Here is a 26622-nt window from a genome sequence, read left to right on the forward strand (position 1 = left end):
TACCCTATGAAGTATTTTTCCGCCAGCCTGAGAGAGAGTCACTCAGCTCCAGGTGTATCTGATAACTTTAGAGTGCAACAGCTTTTCCACCTGGGCTAGTCCATATTCACCCACCTGTGAGCCATTATCCATCTGATCCTGTTTTTTGATCCCAGCTGTGAGCATTCTCCACCATCCTGCTCCTGTTTTCCTCCCCTCTCCTCCTCAATATCAGGCTGAAGCAATTCCCGGTCGCACAGTTTCCTGCCAGGGAAGTTAAAGCAGGTTGTCACGTTCTGACCTTAGTTCCTTTGTTTTGTCTTTGTTTTAGTATTGTCAGGGCGTGAGTTGGGGTGGGCAGTCTATGTTCCTTTTTCTATCATTTGGGATTTCTGTGTTTGGCCTGGTATGATTCTCAATCAGAGGCAGCTGTCAATCGTTGTCCCTGATTGAGAACCATACTTAGGTAGCCTAGTTTCACTTTTGGGTGGGTGGGTGTTTATTTTCTGTTCTGTATTGGTATTTCACCGTTCAGGACTGTTTTCGTTTCGTTCACGTGTTTGTTGTTTTTGTTAGAGTATTTGTTTACATTAAAAGAGAATATGAATACTTACCACGCTGCACCTTGGTCCTCCTCTCTATTTCCCAATGACGAGCGTGACAGAATCACCCACCACCAAAGGACCAAGCAGCGTGGTAACGGGCAGTGATCTCCAGACTCCTGGACATGGGAGGAGATTTTGGACGACAACGGACCCTGGGCACAGGCTGGGAAATATCGCCACCCCAAGGCAGAGCTGGAGGCAGCGAAAGCGGAGAGGCGGCGATATGAGGAGGCAGCATGGCAGCGCGGCAGGGACGAGAGGCAGCCCCAAAAATGTATTGGGGTGCACACGGGGAGTGTGGCTATGTCAGGTAGGAGACCTGCGCCAACTCCCTGTGCTTACCGTGGAGAGAGGTGGACCGGGCAGGCACCGTGTTATGCCGTGAGGCGCACGGTGTCCCCGGTGCGCAGGCATAGCCCGGTGCAGTACATAGCAGCGCCTTGTATCGGCCGGGCTAGAGTGGGCATCGAGCCAGTTGCCATGAAGCCGGCTCAGCGCATCTGGTCTGCAGTGCGTCTCCTCGGGCCAGGGTACATAGCACCAGTCCTACGCATTGTGTCCCCGGTTCGCCAGCACAGCCCAGTGCGGTCGATTCCACCTCGCCGCACTGGCCAGGCTATGGGGAGCATCCAGCCAGGTAGGGTTGGGCAGGCTCGGTGCTCGAGACCTACAGTGCACCTCCACAGTCCGGTCTATCCGGTGCCTCCTCCATGCACCAGGCCTCCGGTGGCAGCCCCCGCACCAGGCTGTCTCTCCATCTCCTCCCTACAGATGCTCCCGTCTGTCCTGAGCTGCCAGAGTCTCCCGTCTGTCCTGAGCTGCCAGAGCCGCCCATCTGTCCTGAGCTGCCAGAGCCGCCCGTCAGTCAGGAGCTGCCAGAGCCACCCGTCAGTCAGGAGCTGCCAGAGCTGCCGTCAGCCAGGAGCTGCCAGAGCCGCTCGTCAGCCAGGAGCTGCCAGAGCCGCTCGTCAGTCAGGAGCCGCCAGAGCCGCTCGTCAGTCAGGAGCTACCAGAGCCGTCCGTCAGCCAGGAGCTGCCAGAATCGCCCGTCACTCCGGCGCTGCCGGAATCGTCCTTCACTCCCGAGCTGCCGGAGTCTCCCGTCCATCCGGTGCTGCCGGAATCTCCTGTCCATTCGGGACCCAGGGCTAGGGTCCCCAGTCCGAGGTCGGCAGCGAGGGTCGCCGCTCTAAATAGGCCACGGAGGCCGGTGAAGAGGCGGACAAAAACTATGGTGGAGTGGGGTCCACGTCCCGCGCCAGAGCCGCCACCGCGGACAGACGCCCACCCAGACTGTTTCGGTTTTCGTTTGTATCATTCACTTTGTTATTTTGTATTCTTTAGTGTTCAATTTAATAAACTAAAATGGACACTTACCACGCTGCACATTGGTCCGATCTCTCCTACTCCTCCCCAGAGGAGGAAGAAGAAACCCATGACACAGGTAGAGTTGCAATCTCACCTGTCACGTTGCAGCTGCTACCTCATCTTGCCTGCAACTCACTGTCTGTGCGTGTCAATGCAATCATGTTAATATCCTCTTATTTAATGCACTCTTATGTATCTTATATTTGTACAGTTTATCACAGTGCCATCCGTTTTGTCACTAAAGCACCTTATACCACCCACCACTGCGACTTGTATGCTCTAGTCGGCTGGCCCTCGCTACATATTCGTCGTCAGACCCACTGGCTCCAGGTCATCTACAAGTCCATGCTACGTAAAGCTCCGTCTTATCTCAGTTCACTGGTCACGATGGCAACACCCATCCGTAGCACGCGCTCCAGCAGGTGTATCTCACTGATCATCCCTAAAGCCAACACCTCATTTGGCCGCCTTTCGTTCCAGTTCTCTGCTGCCTGTGACTGGAACGAATTGCAAAAATCGCTGAAGTTGGAGACTTTTATCTCCCTCGCCAACTTCAAACATCTGCTATCTGAGCAGCTAACCGATCGCTGCAGCTGTACATAGTCTAATCGGCAAATAGCCCACCCATTTTTACCTACCTCATCCCCATACTGTTTTTATTTATTTACTTTTCTGCTCTTTTGCACACCAATATCTCTACCTGTACATGACCATCTGCTCATTTATCACTCCAGTGTTAATCTGCAAAATTGTAATTACTACCTCCTCATGCCTTTTGCACACAATGTATATAGACTCCCCCTTTTTTTCTTTTTTCTACTGTGTTATTGACTTGTTAATTGTTTACTCCATGTGTAACTCTGTGTTGTCTGTTCACACTGCTATGCTTTATCTTGGCCAGGTCGCAGTTGCAAATGAGAACTTGTTCTCAACTAGCCTACCTGGTTAAATAAAGGTGAAATAAAAAAATAAAAATGTCTGCTAATAATGTCAGTAAATCAATATCACAGAATCCACCAAACCACCATGCAACATGCATAGAAAACCCTCTACGTTTGACCAGGGCCCATCAAGCTCTCATCAAAAGTAGTGCTCTATAAAGGGGATAGGGTGCCATTTGGGGCAAATCCAGAGTACCTCAGCCCATTTGTTTATCCCCTCTGCCATAACAAAACTCTCCTGATTTATTTCCTGGGCCTACATTCCTGCCCAGGATTTGGGGGAGATTACCATTCTGCTGCCGACGACTCTGTAAGATTTGAATCGCACTGGTACCTATTATGACTGAACAGTGTGTTGCTGGCAGGGCTTACAAGCAGCTAGCTGCTTGACTCTGGGTAGTGACAAGCAGAACAAGCAGGTTTACTGTCTGTGTGCTTGCCTTTACCTTTCACACCGAAAGATCAAGGTGGTGGCTCGCTTATCTGGTTTTATGTGACAGGAGGAATACTCTATAGTACTGCAATACAGAGTTCAACTTCAGTTAATGATTGGTTGACTTTGGAAAAAGTTTTAAAAGGTGGTTTTCAACTCGCTTCCACACAGTCATGATGAAGATGACACGGCATATCTCTGTGTTTGTGATCGCACAGTTATGTATCATAGGGAGTGTAAACTGTGGAAACATATTAGTTTGGCATACTGAAGGCAGTCACTGGATCAACCTCAAGCCTATACTGGAGACTCTGATTGACAGAGGACACAGTGTTACAGTGCTGGTGCAGAGTGCCTCTGTATACATGGACCCCACGGAAAAGGCTCGCTTCAGCTACGAACCATTCAACGTCTCCATCTCAATGCAACAGATGAACGATTTCTTTGAGGAGTTCATCCACTTTCACATGTACGAGATAGACCATCTGAGCTACTTGCAGATCCATTGGAAGGAGTATCATATTGCAAAAAGAGAATTAAAGTTTTCCATCCAGATATGTGACGGACTGCTGAGGTCAGAGACCGTCATGAGGAGACTGAGAGAGGCCAAGTATGATGTTCTGTTATCCGACCCAATCTACCCCTGCAGTGACCTGGTGGCTGAGGATCTGGGCATTCCTTTGGTCTACACCCTGCGTTTCTCTATTGCCCACATGTGGGAGAGGCTCTGTGGGCAGCTGCCTTCTCCACCATCCTTTGTCCCTGGTGCCATGATCAAGTTAACTGACGAAATGAGCTTCACTGAAAGACTGTTGAACTTCCTCTTCTATGCGTCCCAGGACATGATGGCATACGGTTATTGGCAAGACATAGACGCCTACTACAGTGAGATTCGAGGGAAGCCATCGACTTATTGTGAGGTGATGGGCCAAGCTGACTTGTGGCTGATCCGGACATACTGGGACTTTGACTACCCTCGTCCTTTCCTCCCTAACTTCAAGTTTGTGGGGGGAATCCACTGCAAGCCTGCCAAGCCCTTACCAGACGACATGGAGGAGTTTGTGCAGAGCTCTGGAGATGACGGCATTGTGGTGTTCACCCTCGGGTCCATGATCAAGAACCTCACCACAGAGAAAGGGAACATGATCGCCTCAGCCCTGGGGCAGATTCCCCAGAAGGTCCTGTGGAGGCTCAGTGGGGAGAAGCCTGAGACCCTGGCCCCCAACACCAGAGTCTTGGACTGGATCCCACAGAATGACCTGCTGGGTCACCCCAAGACCAGAGCCTTCATCACCCACGGTGGAACCAACGGCATCTATGAGGCCATCTATCACGGCGTCCCCATGGTGGGAATTCCTATGTTCGCTGACCAGCCAGACAACATGGTCCACATGAAGGCCAAGGGGGCGGCGGTCATCATGAACATCAACACCATGAAAACCCAGGATCTGGTGGATGGACTCAACACTGTGATCAACGAGCCGTCGTATAAGGAGAACACCTTGAGGTTGTCCAGGATCCACCATGACAGGCCCATCAGTCCCAAGGATGAGGCAGTGTTCTGGATAGAGTTCACCATGAGGAATAAAGGTGCCAAGCACCTGAGGGTCCAGGCCCACGAGCTCACCTGGTACCAGTACCACAGCCTGGACGTGTTCGCTTTCCTACTTGCCATTGCGATGCTGCTCACCCTCCTCTTCATCAAAACATGCCTCTTCTGTGTCCGGCGGTGCTCTTATGGAGCAAAGTCTAAATGGAAGACAGAGTGACAGGTTCAACACCAGGAAACGTCCATATTTTTCTGTCCTTAAATGCCTTTCTCCTTGTAAAGCGTTGAGACCAGGCTTTATAGTCTTACACTGCACATTTTTTTCAGATTACTCAGTTCATTTCCATTTGACTTTATCCCTTTCTTGGTGTTATTGAAATTGATAGGCTTGATATTAATAGAATTAAGTGATGGCTTAAAATGTCCTTCTGTAACATTGTCTGGAATTCTTGTCATTTTTAAGTAACCTGTTACAACTCAAAATTCTTGCACAACAGACACAAGAGAAAACAATAGATTTTACGGAAGGAGAGAGGGTAGTTAAGAGGGAAAAGAAAATAAACAGACAGCAGAGAGGTGGGAGTGGGAAAGACCACAATAAATGGGACTCAATGAGCCGGCGAACACTGCACTAATACACCAAGTTGCTCAATTAGACACAAGAAATCCCCCCCACACTGAGTCATCATATAGACTTGGCCATGCTGACAGTCTCAGACTGGACAGTCTGTTTTGTGTCGGGTTTGAAACCGCAGTATCTGGTGGCAGGGCTAAAATTGAACATTGACCCGGCAAACAAGTCTCTGACCTTTGAATAGAGTTATAAACTTCAGCTGGTGACATTTGGAATTTCTGCCTCGAGGTGGGATACTGGCCTTTGTGTGTGCGCGTGCGCTTCTACGTGTCCTATTTCCTACTCATGTGTGAATTGTAAATGTGTTTTTTTGCACCTCCCAACTTCCCCTGAGTTACTTTCGGAGAATGGGGTCACTGCCAGGGTCTGCCATAATGGAGCAATTAGGGTTAAGTGCCTTGTTCAAATGCACATCCGACAGATTTCTTCACCTTGTTGGGAATTTGAACTAGCGACCTTTCGGTTACTGGCCCAGTGCTCTAATCGCTAGGCGTACCTACAGCCTATGTGTGTGTGCGTGTATGTGTGTGTTCGCAGCATGTTCACAACAACAAGAGGGAAATTCTGACCTGTATTGAGTAGCACGAACCGGGATTAACCCCTGTGTCCAGTTTTTATTCAGCCGCAAGACCTCGAATGAGTCAGAAGTTTAGAAACCCTAAAATCCATACTCTAATCTTTGACATACTCTAGCTATAGAAAACCCCTTCCACTCGTTAAGCCCACGTGAGGGTAAACCCTCCTCAGAAGACCTCTAATGATTTCCTGTATCAAAACATTAAAGACTACGATTCTGAAAGAGCTCACATTCAGGAGGTATTGATTTTGAATTAGTAATCGTCTTCGCTAAGCCCTTAATAATGTGCGTACTAAGCAGCCCACAGGCTTGACTAATGCAGCGGGAAGCTCAGCAGCACACCTCTCACACCACTTTCTATCATCTCCGGCAGCTCGTCTGCTGCTTCCGATTCCATTGAACATAATTGCCTGTGTTGATGATTGAGTAGGTGGAGATGGAGCACACTGCATACTAAAGATGACTAATTGCCTAAGTGGCACTGGAACTGTCGGGAAGGGCATCAACAACAACAAAAAAACATTCAAAAATACAGTGTGACTCACTCCAAGTAGAAATGTTGAGCCGTTGGCTACACTTGAAAAAAAATACACATAATTTTTTGGCTATTATGTGAGACTCTTAATCAGGGAGACCAGCGTCACATTCTGCATTTTACATATAGTACTTCAATTACATTTATTACAGCGCATACGGTATTGAGTACCACAGTATGAGTCATAAAACCCGGAGATGTTTCCAATCATTTTTTCACCATTCATTTTTCCATCTGGAAATGTAGAACTACTTCATAGAAGGCCTGCTTCGTGTAGGCGTACCCTGGCGTGACGTTTTGATAACTGCGCAAATCCCTCGGATAGGGTAACTATTATCAATAATAAGCTTTGCACTTGTTTGTTGTTGTCAATTGAGGTGGAGAGAGCGGAATATATTGATAAAACTCACCTTGTAATCAAGACGGGAGATGACAAGAATTACACGGCTATCAAAATGTCACCTCACGCCAAGGTTCTTAAGGAGGACACAATGGACACCATACATGGAGCGGGCACAATTTATTAGATGTCCTGTGAAAAGAGATGATGGTCATCAGAAAAAGGAAGATTAATTGAATGATAGGAGAGACCATGGGTCCTGAGTTTAGCGAGAATAAGAGAGGGCAAACGTTAGGAACAACCTCCTAATATTGAGTTGCTCCTCAAGGTGTCGAAAGAGTTCCACAGGGATGCTGACCCATGTTGACTCCAATGCTTCCCACAGTTGTGTCATGTTGGCTGGATGTCCTTTGGGTGGTGAACCATTCTTGATACACACGTGAAAATGTTAAGCGCAAAAGAAAAACAGCAGTGCTGCAGTTCTTGAAACAAAACCGGTGCGCCCTGGTACCTACTACCATGCCAAAGGCACTTAAATATTTTGTCTTGCCCATTCACCCTCTAAATGGCACAAGTACACAATCCATGTCTAGAGTTGTCTCGAGGCTTAAACATCCTTCCTTTAACCTGTCTCCTCCCCTTTATATTCACTGATTGAAGTGGATTTAACAAGTGACTTCAATAAGGGATCATAGCTTTCGCCTCGATTCACCTGGTCAGTCGATGTCATGGAAACCTACACTCGATCCCTCCGATGTCAACAACTACAGACCAGTATCCCTTCTTTCTTTTCTCTCCAAAACTCTTGAACGTGCCGTCCTTGGCCAGCTCTCCCGCTATCTCTCTCAGAATGACCTTCTTGATCCAAATCAGTCAGGTTTCAAGACTAGTCATTCAACTGAGACTGCTCTTCTCTGTATCACGGAGGCGCTCCGCACCGCTAAAGCTAACTCTCTCTCCTCTGCTCTCATCCTTCTAGACCTATCGGCTGCCTTCGATACTGTGAACCATCAGATCCTCCTCTCCACCCTCTCCGAGTTGGGCATCTCCGGCGCGGCCCACGCTTGGATTGCGTCCTACCTGACAGGTCGCTCCTACCAGGTGGCGTGGCGAGAATCTGTCTCCTCACCACGCGCTCTCACCACTGGTGTCCCCCAGGGCTCTGTTCTAGGCCCTCTCCTATTCTCGCTATACACCAAGTCACTTGGCTCTGTCATAACCTCACATGGTCTCTCCTATCATTGCTATGCAGACGACACACAATTAATCTTCTCCTTTCCTCCTTCTGATGACCAGGTGGTGAATCGCATCTCTGCATGTCTGGCAGACATATCAGTGTGGATGACGGATCACCACCTCAAGCTGAACCTCGGCAAGACGGAGCTGCTCTTCCTCCCGGGAAGGACTGCCCGTTCCATGATCTCGCCATCACGGTTGACAACTCCATTGTGTCCTCCTCCCAGAGCGCTAAGAACCTTGGCGTGATCCTGGACAACACCCTGTCGTTCTCAACTAACATCAAGGCGGTAGCCCGTTCCTGTAGGTTCATGCTCTACAACATCCGCAGAGTACGACCCTGCCTCACACAGGAAGCGGCGCAGGTCCTAATCCAGGCACTTGTCATCTCCCGTCTGGATTACTGCAACTCGCTGTTGTCTGGGCTCCCTGCCTGTGCCATTAAACCCCTACAACTCATCCAGAACGCCGCAGCCCGTCTGGTGTTCAACCTTCCCAAGTTCTCTCACGTCACCCCGCTCCTCCGCTCTCTCCACTGGCTTCCAGTTGAAGCTCGCATCCGCTACAAGACCATGGTGCTTGCCTACGGAGCTGTGAGGGGAACGGCACCTCAGTACCTCCAGGCTCTGATCAGTCCCTACACCCAAACAAGGGCACTGCGTTCATCCACCTCTGGCCTGCTCGCCTCCCTACCACTGAGGAAGTACAGTTCCCGCTCAGCCCAGTCAAAACTGTTCGCTGCTCTGGCTCCCCAATGGTGGAACACACTCCCTCACGACGCCAGGACAGCGGAGTCAATCACCACCTTCCGGAGACACCTGAAACCCCACCTCTTTAAGGAATACCTAGGATAGGATAAAGTAATCCCCCCCCCCCTTAAAAGATTTAGATGCACTATTGTAAAGTGGCTGTTCCACTGGATGTCATAAGGTGAATGCACCAATTTGTAAGTCGCTCTGGATAAGAGCGTCTGCTAAATGACTTAAATGTAAATGTAATGGAAAGAGCAGGTGTTCTTAATGTTTTGTACACTGCGTGTAGCGTATACTGTTTATACGGTATGGCGTTTCCAGGGAGGACGGGAGGAGGCCATTCCCCCAGTTCCAGATAATAAACTAGTGCTAATAAGGCCTTCACCACTTTAATGAGTCAAAATATAGTGGCTGAGGACATTCCTGCTCATTCCACCCATTTAACCAAACAACTATCTGCCTCCTGGTTACAGCCCACTCACAGCTCAACTATGGTCATTAAAGTAATGAGAGACGGCACAGGCTTAATGACTCGCTACCCGGATGGTTTGGTTTTTGTCGGTCAAAAACACTGTGTTGTCAGTAAGGCGTTTTTCACAACCACCTTCGGAAACTGACGGGGAAACTGACAAAAAGGTAGGGAACCTAAGAAAGGAAAAACCGGTTGTTGTCACAGTGGACCACAAGTGTGCACTGAGTGACTCAGTGGTGAATGACGCTCACAAGTGGTCATTCAGAGATATGGAAAATGGCTGAGTTGAGCTTCGTAACAACTCCCATGGTTTTACTACAACGGGGTCCGTTTCCCCTCCGTGGAAACGACAACACATCGAGAGTCTCCCCAGGCTTCCAGACTTAGTCAGAGGAAGGCTATTGGTAGTCAGAGGAAAGTGCCCCCCTAACCCACCTCACTGTGTTTATTTCACATATTTGAATGAGTGACAGTAAATTTGCCAAGTACCACGCAGTTCGCCTGCCAATATTACTCCAGCCACAGCTGTTTGCTAACACACTCTTTGTGTGGCTAGCGCCACAACATTTCAATGATAGGCTCAGATCAAGCGCAACACTTTGTCATTACCCATTACCCATACAAACAAGCAACTAGCCCAAGAGTAGAGTCTCCGATCAGGGCCTTATGTGCCAACAGCTCCTTGTTTACAGATAGAATACCGGAGAAACGTGCAATTCATACATCCGAGACACTTATGTATCTCTCCGTCTAATGATGTCCATTCATTTTTAGAACTCCATGGGAAAACGGAATAAATATGGAGAATTCTTGGGCGGCAGTAGGAACTGTGTGCTGCTGACGAATTCGTAACAGGTTGCCTTGTCATCTACGGGCTGTTGGTTTTCACCCAGATCTCTGCCAAACTGTTTCTTAACAGTCCTCCAACAGCTGCTCCCACTCATCCACGGAGCAAGAGGCAGGTACACTTAACAACCACGCAAATTCAACATGGTTAATCAAACTGATTCAACGTTATAAACAAAATCCTCTGTCCTGTTTTGAAATAATGCAACTAATGTGCAGTATCCATATTAGGACAGCTTCAGTCTCAGGAGGACTATTTTCCGAGGGGAATATTCTTCTTCTAAGGAATAGTCTTTTTTCTAAGCAGACACAAACTATTCGAATAAAGATACAGTAGAATAACATGTTGTTTGAAATAGACGAGACCAGGAAACTACGCTTTTTTTTAGCATGCAGATGGCGTACTGTATCAGACTATATGACAGACAGTTTTGGTTCAGCTCTGAAATGGAACACACACACAGACAATCAGATTTACGGGGAGGAAGAGGGCCATTCTCAGTCGTTCCCCTGTGAAATGACGTTGCTTTATTTCAGGAGTTTCCATTTCTGTGCTGTCTCAACTGACACACTGACTAATGGTAATGTGTGCTGCACATTCTAAAGAGGCTTTGTTTGACACATAGGAATCAGTGCTTGAAGTGGAAAGAAATAGGTGCTGGTACTTTTTACATTGAGGTGCCAGTACTCATCATATTTTAAGCCAATATTCTATACGAGGTGCCAGTACTCAAGCAGTATAAAATTAGAAGTGCCCGTAATCAGTGTGTTCCAGCCCAATTCAAACACTGAAAGGAATGAATTTCTGCATGGTGGAAATGTAACCTACTATGTGTGTTTGTTAACACCTGGATATTTACATGCACAAATCTTTCGTGGTGCATATGTAAGAGGTTAAAGTGAAACTCCATGAAGGGATTTGTATATTATATAAAGTACAGCCTCTTCATATCCTATCTCTCCTCAGGAGATAGATGGGTAATTACACATCTCCCCATGTTTCTCTCTCCTCTCATCAAAGGGTTGCCTTCCACCCTGAATGGCATTGTTTGCCTTTAACTCCTTGCTGCCATGGTAACGCCAGCAGAGTGACTGGTTTATAAATTGGTTGGAGATGGTGAGGGGGCGTGACCTTCACGCTGTCTGTTGCACACATACACACACACACGCAGGGATAAGGCCAGAGATCACCCAAATGTGTCCGATTGTTTAATAAAAATGTTCCTCCCTGAGTCATTACCTGCAAACACAGACATTCATCAGCTCTGAAGAGTGTTGAGTATTGACTGAGACAGACACACAGCCATTGCCTCCAAGGGTAAACTCTCTCCCTCTGATACCTTCACTTTGAGAGTGGTAGAGTGTGTGTGTGTGTGTGTGTGTGTGTGTGTGTGTGTGTGTGTGTGTGTGTGTGTGTGTGTGTGTGTGTCCCTCTGGCGCTGCAGTACATAGAAGTGAAATAATGATTTATGTCTACATGTTTGGGGCTGGCAGGGAAATGCCAGAACATCATGACATTCCAGCAGAGCCTCCCGGCTGCTGCAAATTACCCCTTCATTAATAATCTGGTAACCTGACTCTCTCATACTCTCTGCGTCTCAAATGGTACCCTACTCCCAACATAGCACACTACCTTCGACCAGGGCCCATGGGCCCTTCTCAGGGAGGATTCACTATCATATTCACGCTCAAATTGGAAACTCATTTGTAGTTCTGTCAGAAGGAACGGAATGGGAACTGAGCCTGATTTCATCTGTGGTCTGTGAGAGAGGAGACTGCTGATATTCTAAAGGGGGACTTTGATTCTAGGAAGGCAACATAGACGCTAGTGTAAAGATGAATGAACTGACGTTAGCTAGCCATTGATGAGTATTTAAGCACACTGCAATACCAACTTTGACAATTAGTCTCAGTCCACCAAACTCGCTGGCGTAGGGGCACAGGCATAGTCACAGAGGCGATGTTGAAAGAGAGGGCGAGACAACAAGCTCCCCTTTTCCAATGACGGATGCACAAATTATGCCACATACGCCTGTGCCGTGTGTTTTCTATCAGGCTCGTCCTTGAGTTTCTCTCCCCCCCCCCCTACGTGATTCACGCTCCTCTCACACCTCTGCGGGAAGTAGCCACTCGCAAAAAGTGACACAGCTCTTTGGAGGAATATTGATTGTGATTCCCGACTCACGAGCCAGGCGCTAGCCGAGGCTGCAAACAGGGGCCCGCAAAAAAAGGGAAGAGAGAAAAGGGTGTTAGCTAAAAACCTGAGTAGGCTATACTGGGATTAGTACCTGCACAACACAAACAGGGCTGAGGCACACCAGGCCAGAACTGTTAATGCTCTTGCTCTTTACACACATGCATGCACACACACACAGCAATGGCATTTAGAGTGGATGGTGCCATTCTGTGGCCGGCAGAGTATGGTGAGCCAAATAGAGGGCTGGCTGGGAGAGCTTATGCCTCGAGGCACCAGGGGGCTCATTGACCATAGCTGGACCAATTCACTTTCCATTGGGAGCCCTCTCATAGCCTCAAAGAGCCAAGTAAACACACACTCACACACGGGTGTACACACACACACACACACACACACACACACACACACACACACACACACACACACACACAAACACACACAGACCTACACCAGCTCTCTATAAAGTGACTGATTTCTATCCATTTGCTTTCCATTTGCAGTGAGATTGCACAGTAAACCACATCCTGCCACAGTCTTTCAGCACCAGCCCACCACTATCCATCTCACACTGAACAGGCCTACGCTGCATGGGGAGAATGGATGGTCTCCCAAATGAGATGTCTCACTTCATTCCTGTTGCCTGAAAGCATTCAAAAAGAAACCTTATTTTTGCCCTGCAGAGTTTGACATGGCGAATATGAGTATGTGCAGTATGTGAATACATAACCCAAAATGTATCTTGATTCCCTTTCCAAAACAAAAGCAAGTTCCCTTCCAACTATTGTCAAACTGATGGATGGTAAGTGCATGTTAGATGAAACATTTTAAAAAATGTAGCAAGTAAAACAATAATAGAGTCAATTGTACGGTTAGCCCTCATAAAATGCATGTTTGAGTTTTCATAGTTCACTTGGGTTACATTCCAGTCTAAGCAAGGCTTCCGAAATTGTCGTTATTTTTCACTCTGCTATGTCTCCCTTTGCTGGATTGTCAGTCGATCTCCAGTCCTCCAGTATTTATGTTTAGTAAAGAAGAGAAACACTACATCACTAATAGCATAGTCCTACCTGTACCTTATTTGTTTATATTTTCCCATGCTTACCTGTCAGGTAACACCTATTTGGCATATCATGTATACAGGGCCTAGTGAAAGTGTACACACCCCGTACACAGTCTTCACATTTTGCTGCCTTAAAATTTTATTTAATTTTTTTTTAAAGAATTCCTACAAATCTACTGAACTTGCTCCACAAGTGAAAGAAAGTAATAGAAAAGAAAATAACAAAGATGTCTTGATTTCATATGTCTTCACACCCCAGAGTTAATGTTTGGTGGAAGCACCTTTGGCAGCCATTATAGCTGTCAATCATTTTGAATAAGATTCTCCAACACTCTTAGGGCAACATAAATACATTGCGTTTGTCAAAATTGCTCAAGCTCAGCAAACATTCTTGGGAATAATTTATAGACAGCGATATTCAAACATTGTCTCAGATTTTTAAGTACATTTAAGTAAGCATTAAGACTATACCACTCAGAAAGCCATCTGGTGTATTTTTGGCAAAAACATTTGTGTAATTGTCTTGCTGAAAAATACAACTCTATCCCAGGGTTAGGTGTTCAGAATACAGAGGCGGGTTTTCGTCTAACTTATTGCCTGGGCTTGGCTCCATGTAATATTTATTTTGATCCTGACATACTCCCCAGTCCCTGCTGATGACATGCATAACATGATGGTGCTACCACAATACTTGAAAATGCAGAGGGTGTCAGATGTGTGCGATGTGTGCGTACTGGTATAGAAGTCAGGTGCAGGAGAGCAGAGACTTGTGAACAGGCGCACACTTTATTGAGGCAAAAGTGCAAAACGCGCAAAACAGTCACAAGAATGATGTTTAACAATAACCATCTTCATGAAAAATAACACGGGAAAAAACGAGCCAGTCTGGCGCATCAACAATACACACGTAACACAAACAATCTTACACAAAGACATGACGGGGAACAGAGGAATAAAGACATGTAGATTGATTGGGGAATGAAAACCAGGTGTGCAGGGAACAAGACAAAACAAATGGATACATGAAAAATGGAGCGGCGATGGCTAGAAAGCCTGTGACGTCGACCGCCGATCGCCGCCCGAACAAGGAGAGGAGCCGACTTTGGCGGAAGTCGTGACAGAGGGTTTCACTCTGTGTTGTGTTGTATTAGAATAGTTCCCACATGAACTTCACATGTGATCACGTGATTTTAATGTTAATGTGATAACATGAAACTACACGTGACAACAGTATATATATATATAATATAATATATATATATATATATTATATATAAATATTATATTATATGGATTTTGATGGGGATTTTTTTATTATGTTCATTAGATTGACAGGTGCATCAATCGACTCTTCAGGATATCAACTTACACTATGTTCAGTATTTTCCAATCATTGCTCAATATAATTGTACCTCATTTTTAAAAGGAACATGGATACAAGGATAAATACCCCTCTTTCCTTCCTTTCTCACTCACTCACGCACTCACTCTTTCCATCCTTTCATACACCTTCCTTACTGTATTCTCCTGCAATTTTCACATCAGGACAATCATCCATTATGGCATGTTTTGTTTTTATGGCCAAATAAAACTTCCAGACAGGCCCCATTACAATCATTCGCTCTACTTGGACACAGCCACATACTTGCCAATTTTCTTTTCATACAAACAAAATATCGAAAGAAATCGAATGGAACAAAAAAACACCCGCATAAATAATGTGTTGGCAAATATACCAGCACTGCAGTTTCCTTACAACTGCCCATTGTGACTTACTGTCGACAAACCCCTTATATTTGTTGATGTACTTCTGGAAATTAAAGACTATAGTATAGCCCTGTTTATACGTGGTGCTAAGATACACCCTTTGTCCTGATATTGTCCACATTTTAAGACAGGTGTAGACGGTTAAAATACACATTCTGATCTGATTGTGATCAGATGTTCCTTACCACCTCCAGATGTAGCAAGGCACGCATTGCATCTGGATATCAATCAAGTGTAAACAGATCTGGATGGTCAAACCATTTAAATCATCATTATACTGGCCTCTAAAATCATTGACAGGGAGCACCATTGATTTATGGCATCAGTAACTGTGTTAAAATAAATACATCCAGATTATTTTGAAAGAATATCTGTCAAATAATTTGCATACAGGGAGGCACCAGCTAATGTGGTCACAATGCAGACACGGTGAATGAATGAGAGACACATTTTAATAGACGTGACAAACCTTGATCAAACTGGATCATATTGATCAGATCACAAAACACACGTTAGCTCAAAGTGTAAGCAAAGTTTATGTGTGGTCCAAACCAACAGAAAGGGTTTAGATATACATACATTTATTTCACTAGGGCGAGGTGGAGCAGTACAAACCCAGAACTTTATCTCTGGCAGATCAACATGTGAAACCAACTAAAATCTTCTTTCTTCTTCTCTTTTCCTGGATATCCTTAAAGTGAGCCACCGATCTCTCAAATGCTGTCATAAGAGGATTGACTTAACTTGTTTTACTGATTCTCTCTCTCTCTCTCTCTCTCTTTTACAGTATGTGACCATTTTTAAAGCATCCGTGGAAAATGACTTACATGCGCCGTCCAGACTGGTACAGGGGAGGTGGGGGTGGTTATTGGGAGAGGCCCTTCAGATGGCTGACATGTTTTTGGAGAACCGCAGAACCGCTAGCTGGCGTAGAACGCTGGGCTGCGGTGTGGTGCGATCCTGTTTGTCTGTGTGAAGCTGAAGCTGGCATGCCCCCCCCCCCCTCCCTCTGTTCTTCTGCATCTGGTCCTCATTAGATTAGGAGCGGATGGTATAAAACAGGGGGCTGACGGGGGCTGGGCCTCAGTCCCTGGATCTGCACCATCATGGAAGCTGCTCTTTGGGTGTGCCTCAGTCTGCTCTGTCTGCAGGGCAGCTTTCTCCAGCTCACACGTGGTGCAGACTGCACTGGGACATCACCGGTGGAAGACTGTGTTAATGGGCAGACCACCGGAGGGAAGGTAAGGGATTGGGGCCCCCAGGTTACAGTTGTAGGTGTGTTGTGTTTTGTGGAGGAGTTCCTTTGGTCAGGTAGATGGAGTTCAGAAGTGTTGGTGCTAGATGTGTTTTTTTCAGTTTTTTTACAAGCTAACATTTCCCCAGACTGCAGTAGCAACATTAGCTCAGAAGCCAAAGGAAGCCAATAACTGCTATGAATGCTCTTGTGTTTCCATTGAGTGTGTGCTGAGTTAAAAACAACCCACTTTGGGTTATTTGGTGACCCAGCACTGGGTAAATACTGGACAAAACACATGCTGGGTTATTTTGACCCAGCCAGTGGGGTTGCGTGAATAACTTTCGTGGCTTTCAGATAATTGTTTTTGGCTACCTGGAAGAGTACATGTCATTCATGTTCATTATGTTACGTTTTACACTGCAAATTTCATAATATCTTTTATTTACATATGCCAACATAAAGATACAATATTGAGAGATCTTTTCTTTGCATATCCCAACACTGGGACTCTTGAGGAACTGATACACTTGTGTAAGCCTCATTAAAGCTTCAAAAGTGTCAGTGTTCAACCTTAACATGTGATAACAACAGAACAGATGAGCTGCAATTACATTTACTCTCACTGGTTGCCAAAAATAACTATCTGAAATCCACGCCCCTACTAAGCCATGCCTCTAGTCTTCTGAGCTGACCCGCTGGGGTCATATCTCAATAACCCAGCACCAATAACCCAGCACCCAGCATCAATAACCCAGCACCCAGCATCAATAACCCAGCACCCAGCATCAATAACCCAGCAGTTAAAAAAAAAAGAAAACAACATAACTAAGTGACCCAATGCCTGCAACCTAGCAGTTGGGTCAACCAAACAATCCAGCAATTTTTTTTGAAAGTGTGTGTGTGTGTGACAGTGGTATGGTGGCTGAGCATGTCCTATTTTGTATGGAACACATGCATGGATTTAAATAGAGTTAAACATTCCAGTAACCTGGAAACATACACTTATTTTAGTCAGGAACAAAGTTTCATTGTAACCTATTCTATTACCCTCAATGGAACAAACTCTCTGCAGACGTTTAATGTGGCCACAGAGCCGTTTGAGCTGCCATGCGGTCGACATGCTTTGTGGACATTCCCCATGTTCTGTCCAAAGCAGTTACCTTCATCTGGCCAATACATACAGCAGATGTATGAAAGATTTTCTTTCTCATTGCAATTCTCATCTGTAAAAAGAGACATTGGTCTCAGTTTAACTCCCTGATAAAATAAAGGTTCAATCGAATATAAAATGAAAGATGCAGCATTCATTCCTCAAAAGAGAATTTTCACCAACAACGTGGAAGACTGAGTATTCTCAGTATTCTTTACCGGGTGGGAAATATAGGTTTTATGTGTTTTGTGTGTAATTACACTATTACAGTACGTGCAATTATTTAAACTTCAGATGTGGTTGGACTCCCAGTTGCCTTAGGCAGCATTATTGAAGAAATGTTCAAGTTTAATTGAACTCAATGCTGAGTTTATTTGCCTGTGCTTTTTCCCACCAAGGTCATTGTGAATGTGGATAATGGAACATAAAACATTACTAGGGTTAGTTCATGGTGCTCGTCAACAACTAGCACAGAACAAAATGGACTATACAGAAAGTGCTCAAAATAGATAAATACAAAAATAACATGGTGCCTCCATGTAATGAGGGATACGTGACCCCGAAGAGCACCACTTTGTGCACTGAGTGTGAAGTGGATACAGGGCATGTACTGACCTTTGTACAAAGTATTGTGTCTATATTAGGACAACAGAAGTTTCGTCAGGGAGAGATACAGAGCATTCGGAAAGTATTCAGGCCTCTTTACTTTTTCCACATTTTGTTACGTTACAGACTTATTTTAAAATGAGTAAATAGATTTTATTCTTCATCAATTTACACAAAATACCCCATAATGACAAAGTAAAAACAGGTTTTTAGAAATGTTTGCAAATACTTTGTTGAAGCACCTTTGGCAGCGATTACAGCCTCGAGTCTTCTTGGGTATCCCTACAAGCTTGGCACATCTGTATTTGGGGAGTTTCTCCCATTCTTCTCTACAGATCCTCTCAAGCTCTATCAGTTTGGAAGGGGAGCATCGCTGAACAGCTATTTTTAGGTCTCTCCAGAGATGTTAGATTGGGTTCAAGTCCGGGCTCTGGCTGGGCCACTCAAGGACATTCAGAGACTTGTCCCAAAGTGTTGTCTTGGCTGTGTGCTTAGGGTCGTTGTCCTGTTGGGCTGTCATGTGCCTTCTACTGAAGAGTGGCTTCCCTCTGGCCTCTCTACCATAAAGGCCTGATTGGTGGAGTGCTGCAGAGATGGTTATCCTTCTGGAAGGTTCTCCCCTCTCCACAGAGGAACTCTGAAACTCTGTTAGAGTCTTGGTGGTACCAAATTTCATCCATGTAAGAATGATGGAGGCCACTGGGTTCTTGAGGACCTTAAATGCTGCAGACATGTTTTGGTACCCTTCCCCAGATCTGTATCTCAACACAATCCTGTCTTGGAGCTCCACGGACAATTCCTTTTGACCTCATGGCTTGGTTGTTGCTCTGACATGCACTGTCAACTGTGGGATCTTATATAGACAGGCTTGTGCCTTTCCAAATCATGCCTAATGAATTTCATTTATCACCGGTGGACTCCAGTCAAGTTGTAGAAACATCTCAAGGATGATCAATGGAAACAGGATGCACCTGGTGCTCAATTTCGAGTATCATAGCAAAGGGTCTGAATACTTATGTAAATAAGGTATTTACGTTTTTTAATTTTTTATTCTAAACCGTTTTTCACTTTGTCATTATTGGGTATTGTGTGTAGATTGATGAGGGGAAAAAATAATTGAATCCATTATAGAATAAGGCTGTAGCGTAACAATATGTGGAAAAAGTCAAGGCCTCTGAATACTTTCCAAATGCACTGTATGTTGAAGGAGGGGACGTACACTGTGAAAAGGCATACAGTACGAACTCTGTGTTCCTCTTTGTTCTAGTAAAGCCTGAACTCCTACAATATGGTCACTGTTTTCCTTTACTCATCCTGACAGGATATGGTTTATGAATTGTCTCAATTGTCCGATTGTAACACTTCACATTCAGTTACTGCTATACCTTTCTAAATCAGAATGTAATTCTGCAAGTAACGACCGACAAAAACATGTTGTAAACATATCAATTTAGTCATTGTTTAGTAATTGCATAGGAGTGGGGTTGAGGTGTTATTATTTACGTAAGTGGAGTAAAGATGACATGTTGTAAAAAGGATCTTCTCCTTCAGAAGGATGGGTTTCTGCGGCTGATGCCATCTGCTCCAAGAGAGACCCATACCCAGAAAAAGCCACAGGTATACGAGCCTCCCTCCCCACAAAGACATCCTGTTGCAGTCTGCTCTCTGTCACAGAGGACTGCTGCCTTGTACTGGATTTACTTTCCACTCTGTATGGTAACTCCCCAGGAGGAATATGATTCCAACGAGACACGAAGGTCCATGCAACTCAAACGCTTAGCCCCAAGATATTGAATATTGATATTAAATATAGATTCACCAAAGTCATTGCTCAGATATCTGTGTATAAGAAAGGATATAGGACTATATACCTCTTTACCAACACACTCGCAGGCGCACACACACACACACACACACACACACACACACACACACACACACACACACACACACACACACTTACACGATAACATTTTTAGAAGGCATTTATTTTCTCCCAAATTGCATTAACCCATTATTTACATTTTTCTTTTGCCCAACAGAGAGGACGACTTGAGGCACACTCTGTACTTGGTGTAAGACATTTATATAAATCCTGCTGCTTACAACTGAAAAACAAAACAATACAACCAATTAGCCTACTTGAACTATACACTGTAAAAAAAAAAATGTCCTGTAATTTTTACAGTAAATTACTGGCAGCACAGTAGCCGGTAGGTCGCTGTAAATGTACAGTACAATACTGGCAGCACAGAAGACAGTAAATTACTTTAGATTTACAGGACCTTTACTGAAACACAAATTTACAGCATATTACCGTATAACACCTGACTACAGCAAACATGCTGTCATTCTATAATTGACAGTGCCTTACTGGAAGCACAGTGGTTAGTAAACCGTTGCAGATTTACAGTGCAGGCAGCTACTGCCAACGATTGGCAGTATTTCTATTACATGTATTTGATATGAGTATTTGAATAGTTTCAATATCTATTTTGTATTTAACTGGCCTGAAGTACAATTCATGTATTTTGTAACAGTTTAATAAGAATACATACATTTGGTATTTTCTAATACAAAAATAAACTTGCAAGTAGCCCACATAACTACATAATGTCCAGCAGTGTGCTTTGCGCAAGTGTTCATTTTTAAATTGACATTGGTCATTTAGCGGACACTCTTGTCCAGAGGGATTACAGTCAGTCAGTGCATTAAACTAATGTTGATTAAAACAAAACATGTCATAGCAAGTAAAAGGTTTATGTAACCGTTTACTGAGAAAGTTGTTGTAACTAAGAATACATTGGTCTTCAAGGTATTGTGTATTTGATACCTTTTCAAGTATCCTTGCCCATCTCTTGCTAGTGTCAAGTTTGTTACTGTAATATTCACAATAACTCGCTGTCAGCTTCTTTTAAGTTACTGTAATATCAGAGCAATCATACAGTACAACACAGTAACATTTGCCTGCTGTAGACTAAATAAGTATATTCTACTGTAATTGTAATATTGGTATTTCACTAATTACATTGGTGCAAGCAGGTTGGCTGTTAGCTATTTGTATTTTACAGCATATTTATGAATATTTGGCATTTTATATCACTTGCACTTCTAAAGGCCAAAAAAATGGCTTCCAAACAGGTCATGATTACAGAGTAAAATAGACCAAAATGACTTGGCAAAACACTCAACCAGTAAAGGTTTAAGAGTTGCTGCTACTCTGATCTGTCCCCTAATACACATGAATTGTTTGGGCACTACTACCACATATCAGTTTAATTGGTACAGCATTCTCACTAGCGGATGCAATACATATTTCCACGTTAATGTTAATGTTAATAAGCCAGAGTATTTCTTCATCCACAACATTTTCCCAAAATGCACCACAATTCACCGTATGCTGCTAGAAATATACAGCAAAACAGGTAATACAGTACTTTACTGTAAAATTCTATCGTAAAATAAAGAATATAATTTTACAGCAGTGTAGTGGAATGCCAATGAGCCCCTCCCCCATAATGCATTGCTCTTTAAAGTACTGTACTGTAATATAGAATTACAGTAACTAACTGTAAATATTTTGCTGTACATTTACAGCAATGTGTTACATTGTACATACTCTAGTTATACAACACTATTGTATTGCTGAAGCCACAGTGCTGGCTCCATGTTCATCAACAATGCCTCAATTATTTCTGAATAGAGGTGGAAGGATGACAACATACTGTCAGCCGTGTCGTTGGACAGACAGGAGAGCGAGTTTGGGAAGCACTCCAGCCTTCCTGGGTCCTTCTCAACTAAGGGCTTCCCCAACACACTCATCCAAGTTCAGGTAACGCTGGAGACAGGGAGGGAGACGAACAAGAGGGAGAGGTCTCAAACGATCCAATGGAGCTGTTGTGTTGTAATTGTTGTGATCCCACCAAAAACAGCGGCATAAGAAAGAATGTGATGGATGGTGTACTGTAGTTTCTTATCCCGAGTTGTTTTCTTGAAGCACTTGGTATGCTACAGTGGTGGCTAATGTCATTTTAAATAGGAAGGGCTCATTGTAAATGTCTGAGACGGAATAAATGGAACCGTATCAAACACATGGTTTCCATGTGTTTGATACCGTTCTATGTATCCATTCCAGCCATTATTATGAGCCGTCCTCCCTTCAACAGACTCCTGTGTAACGTACAGTAGCCGGGCCACTTTTAGTTTCTAAATGATCCCCCGGGAATGTTGTTCCTCCAGACAGAGCGGGCCAGGAGACACTTGGGCCAGTCTGGGACCAAGAAGAAGAACAAGCCTAAATCCAGAGTGGGATCTTTTTCTCTGCTCAGCAACAACCCCAGCGCCGCCATACAGGTATACAACATCGCCATGACAACCCAGGAGCAGACCATCACGTGATACCAGGCTATAGTTAATATCAAACATTTTTGTTTAGTGAGATTCTCAAACACACTACTGACATGAGATATGGGCTCCCGAGTGGTGCAGTGGTCTAAGGCACTGCGTCTCAGTGCTAGAGGCGTCACTACAGACCCTGGTTCGATTCCAGGCTGTATCACAACCGCCCGTGATTGGGAGTCCCATAGCGCGGCGTACAATTGGCCCAGCCTCGTCCGGGTTAGGGTTTGTTCGGGGTAGGCTGTCATTGTAAATAAGAATTTGTTCTTAACTGACTTGCCTAGTCAAATAAAGATGTAATAAAAATGAAATATATGTCCGCTGTCCATATTAGGACAGCCTAAGTTTCAGCAGGAGTTATGGAGATGCTATCTTAGCGATACTTAGTCGACCTGCATTCAACATTGTATCATTGAAGTCTTACGTCATGTTGTTGTTCTTCCAGGTAACCAGAGTACGGAGGCAGCTGCAGAAGGAGAAGAAGAAAGGGAAGCCAAGAGGACGAACAGGAGCGTACTCCGCTATGGACGTACCAGACAAACCTGAACCCTTGGTGAGGCCAATGTCCCCCTCCACGTGTCCCTCACCCCCACCTGAGTCAATAAACCAATCAATCACTTTTTTGGGACCAGAGAGAAATTCTGCTTCCAAGCATGTTAAGAATACAGAGTTCATACAAACTAGTTAAAAACCGCAAACACAAAAAAAAGTTTCAAACCTGTTGTGTTAAATTCACCTCCGTCTGATTTGTCACTCTAATCTAAACAAAATGTTTGATTCTTTCACCAGGGACAAAGGCGCAAGAGGAGCCCACAGAAGAAGAAGAATCAGACCAAGAGAATTGTTTGTTCATAAACATTTCATTAAACGAAACAAGGGATTTTGCGGAATTGCGACTGCTTCAATAGTTCATAAACTGTACTTTATACCTTCTTCTCTTTGTAAACATATTGGTTTTGTCCTTTTTTTTCCAATTTAACAATAATGTAATATATATAATGGAAACACATCCCCGAGGACAAGTATACTTACAATACTTTTGAGAACTCCTTTAATATCCTCTTTTATTACAGTTATTTGTTGTTGTTGGTCGATGGTGATTCTTTGGCAACTGTGCATATTATCAGGTTTAAATCAAGTAAACTTGTATGAGAATACTTCATGAGAACTTTCCGCAACACAAGGCCTACCGTTTCTACCTAGCACTGTTCGTTTTCTGTTCAGTCATTGACAGAGTCGGACTCCACCTTGGACTGGAACATGGACTGGAACATTTCACTGCTCCAGCTCTCCCTCTCTGTTGCCAAGTGCAACACCTTCAATTCCCACACAACAGGACCTGGGTAACTTCCAGAAGTTAATTCAGAAATTGTGAATTAGGGGGGGGAATGTCACTGAGCCCCAATTACAGATGGCTGAGCTAACGGCAGTGACTGTATCCCAAATGGCACCATATTTCCTACATAGTGCACTACTTTTCAACATCTTAAGGCTATGTTCATCGTTAGAACAATATACAATGAACGATGAACTCAGCCTTAAAATGTTTTTGGGAAACCAGGTTGTGAGTAACATGGGTCCTGGTCAAAAGTAGTGCGCTATGTAAGGAAGAGGGTGGCATTTGGGCTGCAGACAGTGAATGCCCAGCACTCTTCTAAACTTGCAGTCAAACCTTTGGGTTGAGAGCCCAACTATTCTGTCAAATTAAAGGGCGTTGGACCAGTTGATAATGGGAAAGAAACCATCATAATGTTAGACTGTATACGCCATCTGTTTCAGAAGTAAAAGTTAATTTGTTTGAAAAATGATGTTTCTTTTGAATTAATTTAGTCAGAGCTAGGAAGCTCATGGCACTGCATTCACTAATTGAGATGGTTTGAGTGTTTTTGCAGACCAGTCATGTACTTTACAGTGCCTGCGGAAAGTATTCAGACGCCTTGACTTTTTCCAGATTTTGTTACGTTACAGCCTTATTCTAAAATGGATTTTTTTAAACTATCCTCTGCAATCTACACACAATACCCCATAATGCCAAAGCAAATACATGGTTTATACATTTTTACAAATGGATTAAAAACAAAAAACAAATACCTTATTTACATAAATATTCAGACCCTTTGCTATGAGACTCAAAATTGAGCACAGGTGCATCCTGTTTCCATTGATCATCCTTTATGTTTCTACAACTTGGTTGGAGTCCACATGTGGTAAATTCAATTGATTGGACATGATTTGGAAAGGCACATGCCTGTAAGGTCCCACAGTTGACAGTGCATGTCAGAGCAAAAACCAAGCCATGAGGTCGAAGGAATTGTCCGTAGAGCTCCAAGACTGGATTGTGTCAAGACACAGATCTGGGGAAGGGAATCAAACATTTCAGCAGCATTGAAGGTCCCCAAGAACACAGTGGTCTTCATCATTCTAAAATGGAAGAAGTTTAATACCACCAAGACTCTTCCTAGAGTTGGCCGCTTGGCCAAACTGAGCAATCAGGGAAGAAGGGCCTTGGTCAATGAGGTGACCAAGATTCCGACGGTCACTCTGACAAAGTTCTAGAGGTCCTCTGTGGAGATGGGAGAACCTTCCAGAAGGACAACCATCTCTGCAGCACTCCACCAATCAGGTCTTAATGGTAGTGGCCAGACAGAGGCTTGGAGTTTGGCACAAGGCACCTAAAAACTCTCTGATCATGAGAAACAATATTCTCTGGTCTGATGAGACCAAGATTGAACACTCTGGCCTGAATGCCAAGCGTCATGTCTGAAGGAAACCTGGCACCTAAGGTGAAGCACGGTGAGGCAGCATCATGCTGTGAGGATGTTTTTCAGCGGCAGGGTTGAGGAAAAGATGAATGGAGAAAAGTACCTCAATCCTTGATGAAAACCTGCTCCTGAGTGCTCAGAACCTCAGACTGGGGTGAAAGTTCACCTTCCAACAGGACAACGACCCTAAGCACACAGCCAAGACAATGCAGGAGTGGCTTCGGGACAAGTCTCTGAATGTCCTTGAGTGGACCATGCCAGAGCCCGGACTTGAACCCGATCGAACATCTCTGGAGAGACCTGAAAATAGCTGTGCAGCAACGCTTCCCATCCAACCTGACAGAGCTTGAGAGGATCTGCAGAAAAGAATGGGAGAAACTCCCTAGTACAGGTGTGCCAAGCTTGTAGCATTATACTTAAGAAGACTTGAGGCTGTAATCGCTGCAGAAGGTGCTTCACAAAGTATTGAGTAAAGGGTCTGAATACTTAACAGTACCAGTCAAAAGTTTGGACACACCTAAAAATTCAAGGATTTTTCTTTATTTGTACTATTTTCTAAATTATAGAATAATAGTGAAGACATCGAAACTATGAAATAGCACATATGGAATCATGTAGTAACCAAAAAAGTGTTAAACAAATCTAAATATATTTTATATTTGAGATTCTTCAAAGTAGCCAGCATTTGCCTTGATGACAGATTTTCACACTCTTGGAATTCTCTCAACCAGCTTCATGAGGTTGTCACATGGAATGCATTTCAATTTACAGTGCCTTGTTAAAAGTTAATTTGTGGAATTTATTTCCTTCTGAATGGGTTTAAGCCAATCAGTTGTGTTGTGACAAGGTAGGGATGGTATACAGAAGATGGCCCTATTTGGTAAAAAAGTCCATATTATGTCAAGAACAGCTCAAATAAGCAAAGAGAAATGACAGTCCATCATGTCTTTAAGTCATGATGGTCAGTCAATCCTGAAAATTTAAAGAACTTTGAAGCTGAAGTCAAGAAAGTTTCTTCAGGTGCAGTCACAAAAACCATCAAGCGCTATGATGAAACTGGCTCTCATGAGGACAACCAGAGGAAAGGAAGACCCCGAGTTACCTCTGCTCCACATAAGTTCATCAGAGATAACTGCACCTCCAATTCCAGCACAAATAAATGCCTTACAGACTTCAAG

The 26622-nt window shown here is 44.3% G+C and overlaps 2 protein-coding genes across 7 annotated transcripts; both read left to right on the forward strand.

Moving 5' to 3' along the window:
* Positions 1 to 3456: 3456 nt before the first annotated feature.
* Positions 3457 to 5314, forward strand: LOC118373834 (UDP-glucuronosyltransferase 2A1-like). The gene has a single exon (XM_035760101.2). It carries the CDS (start codon positions 3500 to 3502, stop codon positions 5093 to 5095), a length of 1596 nt encoding a protein of 531 aa, XP_035615994.1. The 5' UTR covers positions 3457 to 3499; the 3' UTR covers positions 5096 to 5314.
* Positions 5315 to 16358: 11044 nt separating this feature from the next.
* On the forward strand, positions 16359 to 24487 carry si:dkey-12l12.1 (uncharacterized). Of its 6 annotated transcripts, none has more exons than XM_035760147.2 (7): positions 16359 to 16532; positions 19839 to 19901; positions 20327 to 20359; positions 21988 to 22116; positions 22524 to 22637; positions 23128 to 23235; positions 23472 to 24487. In XM_035760147.2, the coding sequence occupies exons 1-7, from the start codon at positions 16398 to 16400 to the stop codon at positions 23535 to 23537; spliced, it is 648 nt and encodes a 215-aa protein (XP_035616040.1). In that variant the 5' UTR covers positions 16359 to 16397; the 3' UTR covers positions 23538 to 24487. The 6 variants fall into 6 exon arrangements, with proteins under 6 accessions (XP_035616040.1, XP_035616055.1, XP_035616062.1 ...); XM_035760141.2 differs by having other exon boundaries at positions 16360 to 16532; positions 19836 to 19901; XM_035760162.2 differs by lacking the exon at positions 20327 to 20359.
* The last annotated feature ends 2135 nt before the right edge of the window (positions 24488 to 26622 follow it).

Source organism: Oncorhynchus keta, chromosome 4 (assembly GCF_023373465.1).
Source record: "Oncorhynchus keta strain PuntledgeMale-10-30-2019 chromosome 4, Oket_V2, whole genome shotgun sequence".
Lineage (NCBI taxonomy): Eukaryota > Metazoa > Chordata > Actinopteri > Salmoniformes > Salmonidae > Oncorhynchus > Oncorhynchus keta.